This window comes from Phaethon lepturus, unplaced genomic scaffold (genome assembly GCF_000687285.1).
Source record: "Phaethon lepturus isolate BGI_N335 unplaced genomic scaffold, ASM68728v1 scaffold1373, whole genome shotgun sequence".
Classification (NCBI taxonomy): domain Eukaryota; kingdom Metazoa; phylum Chordata; class Aves; order Phaethontiformes; family Phaethontidae; genus Phaethon; species Phaethon lepturus.
In genome coordinates this window covers 29,403-42,038 of record NW_010526724.1, presented here as the reverse complement: position 1 = coordinate 42,038, position 12,636 = coordinate 29,403, and the positions used below count along the sequence as shown (strand labels likewise).

The 12,636-nt window shown below is 39.1% G+C and overlaps 1 protein-coding gene across 1 annotated transcript in view; it reads right to left on the bottom strand.

Annotated features, from left to right (window-relative positions):
* FBXW11 (F-box and WD repeat domain containing 11) overlaps positions 1–12,636 on the bottom strand; it is a 59,235-nt gene that overhangs the window by 34,285 nt on the left and 12,314 nt on the right. Inside the window, exons 2-3 of the mRNA XM_010283137.1 lie at positions 3,383–3,445; positions 2,072–2,297 (exon numbers count right to left, since the gene is read on the bottom strand). Of these exons, the coding sequence (XP_010281439.1) occupies positions 2,072–2,297; positions 3,383–3,445 (289 nt within the window). The remainder of the gene's footprint in view (positions 1–2,071; positions 2,298–3,382; positions 3,446–12,636) is intronic.

Here is a 12,636-nt window from a genome sequence, read left to right as displayed (position 1 = left end):
TTTTCCATTTTTCCTGCATTCTCACAGGTGTAAAATTAGTAGGAACAGACAGTGAGCAAAAACGATTTCCATTTAAAACAAAGGAACCTTACTCCTTTAAGACAAGCGAAACTATCTTTTAAAACAGCAGTACTTCACCATTGCCTTTCAATGTGATGTTAGTCCAACACGGTATTGATTTCCATCAGCTCAGATTAAGTTCTTGGGTAAGTTATACAGACACTCTTCACACACCACATTACCTTCAAGAAAGGCTGAGTATGGGGACAGTTCCCAGCATTTATATCGTAAAAAACAACAACAGTTGTAAACATAAATATATATACAGGCACATATATATATTTACACATTTGTGTATGTGTCAGCTTATGCAGCTCACAAAATTTCTTATGAATAAATATATAATATGAAAGAACTGTATAACTCCATATTAGCCCTAAAGTATAAAAGCAAACAAAATAAAATTATTAATTGAAGCACATATTTGCACACGATCACTATGACTGTCTATCTCACTTTATTTTTTAGTTAATCCCAGTTACTCCCTAGAGAAATCAACTTTCAATATTTTGAAAGCAAGCTGGAAGAAACATCCGTGCTACCTAAAAGGAGACAGCCCTCCACTTGAAAGGAGGAGCACATTTTTATGTGTGTGGCCAGACAAGCTAAATAACTTCCCTAAAACTGAGGTGTGAGGGGAAAGGACGCTCCCTCCCTTTCATAGCCCTCTTTCACATTTTTAAGCCTGTTTTTTAAGAAAATAGAGCACATCTGAAATTCCATATCACTTCCTGTGTCCTACCCTATGTTCTTCATTCCCCTCCAACTACTAAGAAGTTCATTTCAACCATGCTTGACAGATAAGCCACAATCCCCTCATCACCTTCAAAAGCTGAATTCCTCCAGGTTTTGTGAAAATATAGCAGTGCTACAGAGAACAGAAACCCGTAACATGCAAGCAGCACTCTGTCCCAGATACCAGGAAAGCCCATACACACGAGACCACCTAAGCACACCAACGGCTACGAAAGCTTCAAGACCTTGTAATACGACCAGCCTTGAAAGGCACTTTACTTCAGGGTTCCCTGTGCTCAAAAAATTACCAGTTTCCAATTCCTTTTACAATTTGTATCACCTCCTCATCCACCCTCAGTGTTCACTGTTGTGTCTTGGCACTCTTGGGATAACATCCACAGACCACTCACTGCAGGCGTGAATCTGTACTGCCAGTGGCAAACAGAACATTTTGATCACTTATTTCATGCTTATTTCCCACTCTGGGAACAATGTCCACACATTTACCTTTCAAAGAATCAAATGAATCAGTCTCCCCAGCAGCAAAAATCCAGGGATACAATTCCTTCCAGAAATTAATGGAAAAATATATATGACTTACCAGAAGATTGAAAGCTAAACATTCTATATACCTAGTTATTACTGCTCAATTTTTAATTTTTTTTTCCCCTAAGAAATGCATATAGCAAGTGTAAGAACAGATTTTACATTCAAACTACTGTTACCGGTGGCAGAAGAGGTTCTGAGCAACTCAAGGAAGGAATCATGGCTGGACTATACAATAAAAACCCACAAGTGCTTTTGCTCTTGAGTCAGTAACAAGACCAAACAAACTAGATTCACTCATCTAAGCAGGCAGCTTTTTAAGATTTCAGAAATTTAGAACAAAACTAAAAAGTAATAAAGGCTTCACAAATGAAAACACCTCTATAGTATTTTCTACACCTATGGGGTTCATATGAAAAATGAATTTAGACCAGAGCTTGAACAGATGCAACTTTTGCAACAACTCAGTTCCAGTTTAAACAGAAACTATTCTTCAGGATACGCTTACTCAAACTACTCTTACATGGAACAACACTGGCATCCAGTGGCCAATTCAATTAATCACAGAAGCAAATGACTTCGGCCACCCTCCTGCCCTTCTTTTGACTAGGCAGCATCACTTTATTCATACATGACAATCTAAAACTGGAGGATGTTCTGAAAAGTTTGCATACACCTGAAATATTAAACAAAAAGTATTTAAAAATGCATCTCTTAAAATAACTTTTACCTGGTAACGCAGTGATGAAGTCCCGTTGTAACATGGGCTTCAAGTAAGAGTTAATATGTCCATGCTGATAGTGACACATTCGTGAAATAAGGTGTTCCACAAATTCAACTTGATCTGATTCAGACCACTGGTCAAAATATTTAATACACAAGTCTTTTTCCTTTTCGTAGTTTCCTTCTGATGGTCTTTTTCTTGAGACAATCACAGATGAAGTTCCATTACTTATCTGTTTTTAGAAAAGGAATATCAATATTTAAACATAAACAATAGGAGCAGCTTTACAAGAACTCTCTCAAGGAAGAATATGTGAGAAGATGCAAGAAACAATCAAACTGACAATTTAAAACACATTCTTACAGCTATGAGTTAGGCCATAAAAACTTCATCCTTCATAAAGATCAATGAAAGGACTTTGCACATAATTGTAAGTTACTACTTACACTGAAAGGCTTGAATTCCTCTTACCATTTAAACAGCAGGAAACTTTTTAGAACAAACTTTTTCAGATCAAACCAGTAGTTTCAACTGCGTATTACAGTCTGCCCCCACAAATGATTTACACAGGTTCCAGCAGTTAAAATAATACGTATTTAGAGAGACACCAAATAATACACATTTAGAGACAGACCAAAAGTTGTGTATTTATACTCTAATTTAGACATAAAAATTCAAGACCCTCATGTCAGTGTTGAGCTGCTTGGCCGTAAATGAAAACTGAGAATTATACAATGTCAAGGGCTTGGTTTGTTTTTGAAAAATAGCTCCTGACAATGTTTGGGACATCCACATAAAAACATCATTAGAATCCCAGGAGCTTTAGCTACAAATAAGGATGCTACAAGAACAGCACCCCAGGCCTTACTGCTAACTATTAAATAGAACCAAAGATTGACGCCAGTCTCTTCCGAGCCCTTCAGGAGACCAAGAGGGCTGCTGGGGAACAACTGTCAGCGCTCTGAAATACTCGCAACTTCTTCAAAGCAAACTGAAGCAAACTCCTTGCCGCGTGAAGGTGTTGAATTTTTCCTTTTAAATGACAGTCACATGCTTGGAAAGGTTGAACTTGTACTCCCAAGTATCCTTTGACGCAGAATTGTTCTTTCAAGGTCAGCACAAACTAAAAAATCTGAGATCTAGTAACTTCTCAAGAATTATTCATCGGCGTCATCCTTCACTTGAAGGCTGAGTTAATTTTAGGATGATACAGTCAACTACATACAGGGATGATTATGCAGACGCGAGATTTGGTTTCTCAAAAGCAGGAACATATAAAGTCATGCCAATTTTTTTCTACATGAATGCTAGTCCTACCTGCCATAGGGTATTTTTCTTTGGAGACTCATCTTCATTCTGATCCTCCATTACTGACGTGTTCTAGGAAAAAAAAAAAAGAATTATGAGTTCCATTTTTTATTCCATGGCAATTTCTTGCTCTACAAGCATTATGAAAAAGCAAATCAACTGAACAGATAAAATTCATTTTCCCAGTGAACAGAATTATCAAAGATTTCTGGCCACAAAACCTGGGTATTATAAATAAATTCCCGTTTTAACTGACATGTTTATCAATTCCATTTACTGTAAAGATAACTCCCCAGCCCCTCTTCAATTTCCTTTGACAGGTTTTCATGCAGCCTTTCAACGCTATTCTCACTGGGAAATAAATTCACTTTCATCCTACTCAAGCCAAAGTAATTAAACCTGTCAAAGTAATCAACCAGCACTTTCTGCCAAAGTTAAATTGCATACGTCTAGTTGAAAAAAAAATAAAAAATCACTATACACTACTTACATGCAACAGAGTATGAATTTTTTTTCCAGCTCTAGCTTACCACAAGGAGGAGGGACCGTTCTCTGCAGAACGCCTCTGTAATTCACTACCACAGTCTGTGTCCTATAACCCTTGGCAGTCACCATCTTTCTTCACCCTGACTTAATTACAGTGCTCTCCCCACATCATAACTGCTCCTCCCTACTGTTTGCTTCCCTTTGTTCGAGAATGAGAGATGTAAGAATTTCTATAAACATTCAGCTGCAAATGTTTTTTTTAAAGATTTTGAAAAACTGAGGTAAGCTCTCACTCATTTCTTCTCTTTTTGTTTCTTTAATTACCTGCTCCCTTTTGCTGTCCACAATTACCATCTATTTCTACCTACTCGTGGGTACTGCACACCTAGGCAGTTACTGCTCATTCAGCTCCCCACCAATCCTGTCCTCCCCATCATTCGTACCCAGGAGACACCAGCTAACTGGCAGAGGGCTCCCATGAAAAACTGAATGTCTTAAAACATTGTCTGTATTTATTTCAGCAGCCTTCCCCTTGATCAGCAGTCTCAGCAGAAAGAGGAACAATGCACTCAAGTAAAACACATGACGGAGTAAGTCACACAATTCCTTTACTCTTGCCATCACAGATTATGGATTAACCCCTTAACAACTACATCCACCCCCATTCAAAACACAGTTCCACCTCAAAAGCATTCACCACTTCATCTCCTCCTTGTTCTTTCGCAAGGAATATACTGCACCAAAACCAGAAAACTTGAAAAATTAACAGTATTACCCCCATCGGCAAGCCTTCCTCCACCACCTGATTACATGGCTTTGTCTGAAGTTTACCTTGAACCTTTTTCTGCCTTGCAGTTAGGTATGAGAAAACATGCGTCACACGGACAAAAGATTACATTAGAAAACCTATGTCCACTGGGTGATGGAAAAACTCAATCCTATCTAGCTATGATGCACATGACAATGACAAATACAAGCCCAGGAGATGGCTAGTGAGGAATCTAAAAACAGACAAAGGCAGTAAAGGTTTTGTGTTACTGCACAGATACATATATTTTAGTGTTTCTGGACATATGTAGAACAGTAACACCAGAAAAGTAAACCACACTTCCCACATTTTCAAACTTTGAGTCTCTTGAGGGCCATTCCAGTTATTCGTAACTCCATGCTGTTCATAACCAGCACCATCGCTGATGTGCAAACGATGCGCAAACGGTGCTCTCCCACCGCACGGTGCCACAAGAGGGAGCACCAATCAGCCGTAGACTGACTGGTACCGAAATTGTCCACACCAGTTAAACTATTCTGGAAAGCAAACATGACTCCAAGGAATTATGTTCAGGGTTCTTTTTTTAAAATCTTATTTTGAATTTGAATGTGTAGAAATAGTCATTACAGTGATTATATGTTGCAAAGAGTGTTTTCAATTAATATACTTTACTCATTTAAGGACATACATCATCCACTTTTGCAGTTAAGGCCAAGTATATCCATTGATCCTATGAGCTAAGAGCAAGGAACAGGAACTCTTACTGAGAATATCAAACATGGATGGCTTGGGTCAGCATATTCAGCTGAAATCCCACATTACAGCCATTTAGCCCCAACCTAACTTTCCTTCACTAGGTCACAGAGAGACTCTGCCATTGCTTTCTTCTGCTCCTTTATGGTGAAACATCCGAGAGATCTGCTAGGCTTCCCTGGGACGTAGGCTAAGAACTGTCTCCTAAATGTTAATGTCTCTTCATTCTAGGAACATATAATAAGACCATAGAGCAGCACTGTAACGCAAAGTGGGAGAGAACGCAAACTTCACCAAAATGATCAGCCTTCCACGCTAGGCAGACCACAGAGCAAGTTTTTGCCTTTGGTGTGCACCTACTCAATTCTACTATGCCTCTGTTGCTGCCTAGGTAAAGAAAACTGGGTGGCAGGCTTTAGGGAAATGCTACATCCTTGGCATGTCCACTGACACAAAGCAGAAGTAGGAGGACTGCATTTCTCCTGCCCCTCTCCACTTGTCCCTCTTCCTTCAGAGCATCAGAGCACAGTCTTGGCTAAGATGACAGCATCTTAGATCCACGAATGGGCCACCTGGCACAGACAGTACTGCTGCTGAGAAATATTTCCATGTCCTCTCAACATCTGGGCCATGAATGCACAGGCAGACTACACAGGTTGATTTTTAGGCTGGAAATTTAACATTGTATTTGTGTATTTAACCAGGAAGCAGGCAGCTGTGTTAATTTAATGGCATCCGCTACTACAGTGTTTATTGCTTTTGCTTTTTTCCCCCATCCTAAATTCACTCCACATTTTCTTACTATATTTTAGAGCTTGAGGGTTTTAATCCTTCATTCTTTCCCTTTCTGCTCCCAAATATATAGCTCATTTTCCTTATTATATCTTCTCTTCCTAATAAATTTGCTCCACTTCTGTCTTAATTTTTGGGGTCATTCCCCAGATCACATACATCCTAACTCAGACTACAACGTGTCTCTAAAGCACTTAAGCCTACTAACTGATGACTAAAAGACAACCAGGTGGATCCTGTCCTGTTGTCTGGAAGAAGCAATTAGACAATTCTAATCTGTCCTGTACATCCACAGCACTTGGCAAAAGAAGAATTTCAAAATTCCTAACAGCTGGTGTCACTAGTCCTTGTTCAGGACAGCCTCCAGCTCTTGTGCAAGAAGGAAGATAGGCATCTACAAGTTCAACTCTTCCCTTCATCATGCTGTTCCCTTCTCTCAACCTGCACCTTGTTGTTTACCCCACCCACCCTCTACATAAAGCTACCATGCTGACCGCCTCCGCAGTTTTCCCCAGCAGCTTCAAAGTGGATTTGACATGGAGTCCGTGCCATTTCCCAGCAGCTCTGCTGCTGAACAGCATCAAGACTTGGTGCAAACGATGACCTCTCATTCAGTTACTCCGGCAAGGCCATGAGCCCCTGCCATAGGACTGACCTGCACTTGCAGACTCTGAAAGAACAGGCTAGATTATTTCTTTTTACCCTCACAACCACAAGATCCCAGCAGCTTCTCACAGTGGAAGCGTAGCTTCTACATATTGTCAGTTAACCCTGTTTATAAGTTCATTTTTTTCCAGAAATTCTTGTTAAGTTGCTCACAGCTCTTGCAAAAGTAGAATGATTATTTCCAACCAGCTGTCATTCCTTAATTAGCCAGCCTGGAATAAGCGCTTTCCATCCCCTACTGGGAATGGCAGCAACAGCAAAGTGGTAACAATGGGCCTAAGCATAGATGTTTTCCGTTGCCTTACAGTTGTTATAACCCAACTGAATAAAGTTACACTGAGAAAAGCCTCTGGCTTTATTTTCACTAACGGTAAAACCAGCAATGGCAGTAAAATTTACAAATTGCTCTAGAAGCTGTAGAATTTTAAAAGCTTGTTTCCTGAAGATTTGCATCCCATGTCCCTCACCTAGTTCTGCAGTAACTTCAAGCTTTCTTTAGTCCTTCTGCTCCACAATACCTCAAGTCTTTGGGATGTCTATGAAATGCAGATGAACATGGCAAACAGGTTCAAAATTTACTTGTGAGAAAGAGGTACTGACAAGCAGCATAATTACAGAAAGCTCTCCTCCTTTGGAGACTGTGAAAAGTTTTCAAAATAAAAACAACCATGAATGATTCCCAACGGCAAAAAATTTTGTAGGTATTCTAGAACTCCATAAATCACAGTTTCAATTAAGATCCTCACATACCTGTTTTAGTTGCTACCAGGTATCTCAAGCATAATATAGTTCCCCGTACGTATGGCTGTATGACGTGAAGTGCAAAAGCACTGAAGTTTTTTTGTAGATGAATGGCACTCAGCCTGCAAGGCTCACCTCACTCATGAGATATGTAAAAAAAGCTACATCTTTTCCAGCAGAAGTCTACCAAACCTGTAGGGGCTAACCAGATTTCTACCAGATTTCTATTAGCTATAGGCAGGTAACGCTTGGGTTTGCGCCATGCTTCAGGACTTGGGAGTGCCTTTAGTCACTTAATTGACTCCGAAGAGAAACAGCATGGTGCAGCGTTGTTCTTTAACCCAGTTTTAGTTCCAGTATCGAGACAGCAATTATAGAAGTGATAGGAGTAATCCTGGGAACTGGGACAAGACACACAAGGAGCAGCAGTAGCACTTCGCAAAGCAGGCAATGTTGCTATGTTTCTTCAATGCGAAACTTTTCCCTACCAAAGAATGGATTCACAGGATACAAAAGATGGATAGACAAAATTAGACAATAGCTGTGCTACCTTGGGGAAAAAAAATAGCAGCCTTCAATTATATTTTTGGCTACAATGAAAAGGAAAGTGATAGAAAACAAGAACTTCTATTTCCCACTACCCTTGAGACTACATCAGTAATTCTGATCTGAATTAAAGATCAAGCTAAGTATTTAAAAATCTAATTTTTGAGAAAATTCCCACTCTCTGGAAAAGATACCAGGAAACTTCAGCTGAAATTACAAAATAAGCAAAACTAATCAAAACACTTTGGCTAAACAGGCTCTCCTCTCCTTTAGCGAATCACATCTATATCTGACTCTAGAGAAGTTAAAGAAACAATAAAAAGTAACTAATACATACTTGGATGTCTTGGAGTCAAACACAGCAGATTAAGCCCGAGCTCTGTATACTCAAATCGCCTTCTGAAACCAGCTCTGCCAGCACAAGGATTGCTGAAGGTATTAATTACACATTCACCCACAGGAAGAGAGGAATCCAACCATCCTATGTGACAACTGGACCACATCAGTAAGGAAGAAAGCTGGGTAACCATCTTTACCATCTGAAAATGATGAGCATGTGTCCCTCATGGCTTCCTGCTTTTAATATAGCCAGAAAACCCTGAATGGTTTAAAGCATTTCAAAATGAATGCAAGCCTCTCCGTAGGATGTAATGGTCACCATTTTCTAATCCAGGATCCTGTTAAACAGTGTTTATTAACAACATCTTGATACTTGATCAGGGATAGGAGGGGATTTTCTTCTTTTAACTACTGAGAGACTGTTAATAAAAAGATACCGCAATACAAATGCTAAATGAAGTTGGAGAACCACTAACTTAAACTGCACAAGACGTCAATCCACTCTTCTCACAGCAAGGACCAAACCCCTTATCACATCCCTCAAAACCTGTGTATACCAGTCTGCAAAGAAATGCAAAAATACTACAGTGCTTCCAGATGCCAGGTCAGAAATAGGTGGTCACTGACAAAGCGTGCTTATCCGAACCACTGCAAAGATGCATCACTTCAAAAAAATTTCTTCAGAAGCATTGCTGTAGGCTATATACAGAGGAATGACATAAAAGAATCCTGTATCAAAGAAGCATAAAAAGGTATGGACAGTTATTCAAATCTGGGCAATAAAGATGTTTGGCTTCACAAAGACGACAGCACCAGGAACAACGTACCTTCAACTATGGGTTTAACTTTGCTCAAGTTGGCTATACAAAATGGTTCCTTGCAATATTTCTCCTTTAATTATGTAACAAGATAAAATATACTTTTTTTAATTTAGTGAGATAATCATACCTTTGGGGGGGGGGGGGGAATCCCTTGAGAAAAGTAGAAAATAGAGCCCACAGCCAAATCATTTTCCAAATAAAGAGTTTGTAAAAATATTTGATGGTAGATAAACTCAATCTACTGCCCACAGCCACTATAAGGCACTTGAAAACAAAGCTCTAAGGCAGATCGAGTGAAACTTGATTTAGTTTTAGGTAGTCCTGCAAGGGGGAGGGAATTGGACTTGACGATCCTTATGGATCCCTTCCAACTTGAGATATTCTGTGATTCTAACCTGAAAGTTATAACTCTGCTGACCATGGACATGTCTATATTTGACATCTGGATTAGTAACTGCTTGTTTCAGCTTAAATTAAACTATTTATGTAAGCACCAGGGATCTGCACAAATTAAGCTCAATACGCTTCATTTCTTACCTAGCTAGCTATTCTGCCAGTTGCCAGGTTTTATTTTAGTGTAGTTATTGCTGGAAGTTCAAACAAAAATATACTGGAAATACTGAAAGAGTCTACCACGATCCAACAGCTGAAGGCAAAATTAGAAAATAGAACCCTCATACTGAAAATAAGGCATCATTTTTATTTGGCCTCTGACTAACCACCAAGCAGTTTACAGGAAGATAGGGTAAATTCAGCACCAGCAGACAGTTATCCAGTTTGTGTTTAAAGTCTCTAAAAACAAACACCATAGTTTGACCACAAGTTGTAGATGTGATGTTTTTAAGACACCTAATGCTTTCAGATACCCAGTTTGACACCTCTCAGGGGCCTACTTTTAAGGAAGTTTTGTCCAGATCAATAAATCCCCTGAAACCAACAGTTGCCTGCTCCTGTATCTCTGCTCAGAGAAAGAAAACCTCAAGTCATTCTTCACCTAAATGTTCCAGAACAGTTATTTTTGCAGGTTCAAAAGAATGCAAGCAGGTACTAAACAGGTTATGTTGTTTAATCACTAAGGTTTTGATGACTGGCAATTACTACCACTATTTTAACTTTGCTTCTAAAGCGTCAGTCTTCACCTTAACCTCACTACAAAATTAACGTGCTGATCTTCTGTAAATACATAACCGCATCTCTCAATATTTAGTATGTCTGACTTAACATAAAGTTAATCTCGGAAGTCAGATAAGTGTGGGCTGTGTCCACAGAGGACTAAGGTATGTAACTTGTTTTCAAAACGAAATTATACATGAAAATGATCAGCAGTTCAGAATTACTATTCTGATCCAATTCCACGAAACGCTAAGCAAGGCTCCAACTCCACCGCAGAGCCTGGTGATGGCACATCCTTTTAATAGACAGTTGTATGCACAAACTACAGTCTGAAACTACTCAGCGGAGCAGTTAATTTGGTAATTCATACCCCAACCTCAAAGCACAACTGCTGATGAAGTACCATAACAGCAAAATCACCCTGCTGGCTTTGAGAACTTCAGAAATAGTGCAATACAGATTCTCATAAAGATTAGCATAAAAAAAACTTATTCACTGGTTAAGCTAGGAGGCGATTTAGGATGTAATAAAAAAATAAGAAGTGCTACTTTTGACCAAATTACCAGCTATTTTCCAGCATGCCTGTATTTCCACCCAGCAAATGGACATCACTAGAAAAAAATACAATTATTGCAATCCCAAGAGATAGCCGGTGTTTTCAGCAGCAGGTATCGTTGCTAAAATTAGATGGGGAGGATGCTTTTGATCCATCAGGCAATTCAAGTTCTCCATGCTTTTTTTTTTTTATAAATATGTATCAGCTTATTACTTTTTAGGGGCGCGTTTACCTCAACAGGTACTATGGGATCACGTCTAACGCATTCCTTGCGTAATTGTTTCAAAGACACCCTAACTCTCATTTAATTTTCTGAGTGTCTGGAGTAGGGAGTCAGTAATCAAAAACTGCCTGTATCCATCCTATATTAATATGTTGTATTTACAAGGACAATGAGTACTGAATTGTGTAATTGTGGCAATTTGATGACTCATCCCTGCACCATTCTGAGTACCGAAGCATGAAGGCTTGCAAAACTTGCACATCATGCAAACTATTTTGCTGAATATAAATATGTTGAGTCCTAAATATATATATATATTAATCACTTTCTCTACACCTGCCCCTCAAAACAGAAAGTACCAGTTTTATGCAGAATCAGCTTACAAAAAAAAGGCAAATGCCATTTTAAGTTCAGCTAGGCAAGGTTTGGGGGTTATGTTAAGCCTTGCTGTAATGTTTTCCATAGTGCCTACTTGCTCACCTCAAGCTGGCAGTTGAAAAAAAAAATTAATAATAATATCATCATCTTAGGTTGTGAAAGAGCATCGAGCAGCAAGGGGCAGCCAGCAAGTCTTACTACAATGCTCCACCTGAGGCTTATTGATCACGTTTTACTTCAGATGAAAACTGGCTTTATTTTCTAACCAGCTGGACTCTGCAGCCCTCTCCCAGCCTAACAAGAGGTTTAATTACACCTTCAGCTTACAAGTGTTCCTTGTTTTTCAGCTGTCTCAGTTCATGCCTTTAACTATACAGTCACTCAGCCTTTCTTGGCAGGTACTGTATGCATGCAGTACATTAGCAATCCACATTCCTCCCCAGAGCCGAAAAATCTCAATACGTAAATAGTATGTTAAAGCAGTCATCAGGCTTATCAGTGATATTGCTGCAAATGGTTGCAACTTTCCTAAAGCTTTTCTGAATTAACTTTCACCACTCTAGAGTATGAGCACCGCAAAAGAGTAAAAAAAAAGAGTAAAAAAAAAGGCACCCTTCTGCCTGCAAATAAATATTTTAGCAGTAAAATGTTTACACCAGAAACATGGCTACAACAAACAGCAGCTGTCAAAAGTATACAGACAATAGGAGCAAGGTACTGATTTTCCTTTTTTTTTTTTTATAATTAAGAAAAGTTATCTCAAGTTCTCAGCTACAATTACTATTATTGTTTTTGCACGAACAATATTGCTAATGCTTCATCTAATTAATTTTCCAAGTAAACCTATTTAGGATCACTCATCTGTCCATTCATAAGACTTGTAAAAGGAAAAACTATTTCAAAAGTTGCATTTCACTGCTGACTGCTCAAATGAGTACATCCATCAGAACCACTTCAACAGGCATTTAAGCACACAAACAGCAGCTGACTTCAAGGACTCCATAGGCAGCCAAGCCATGTCAGAGCTAACTGATGCATCCCTACAACACCCTGTTTCTACATTAGCGCTCCCGTTCCAGA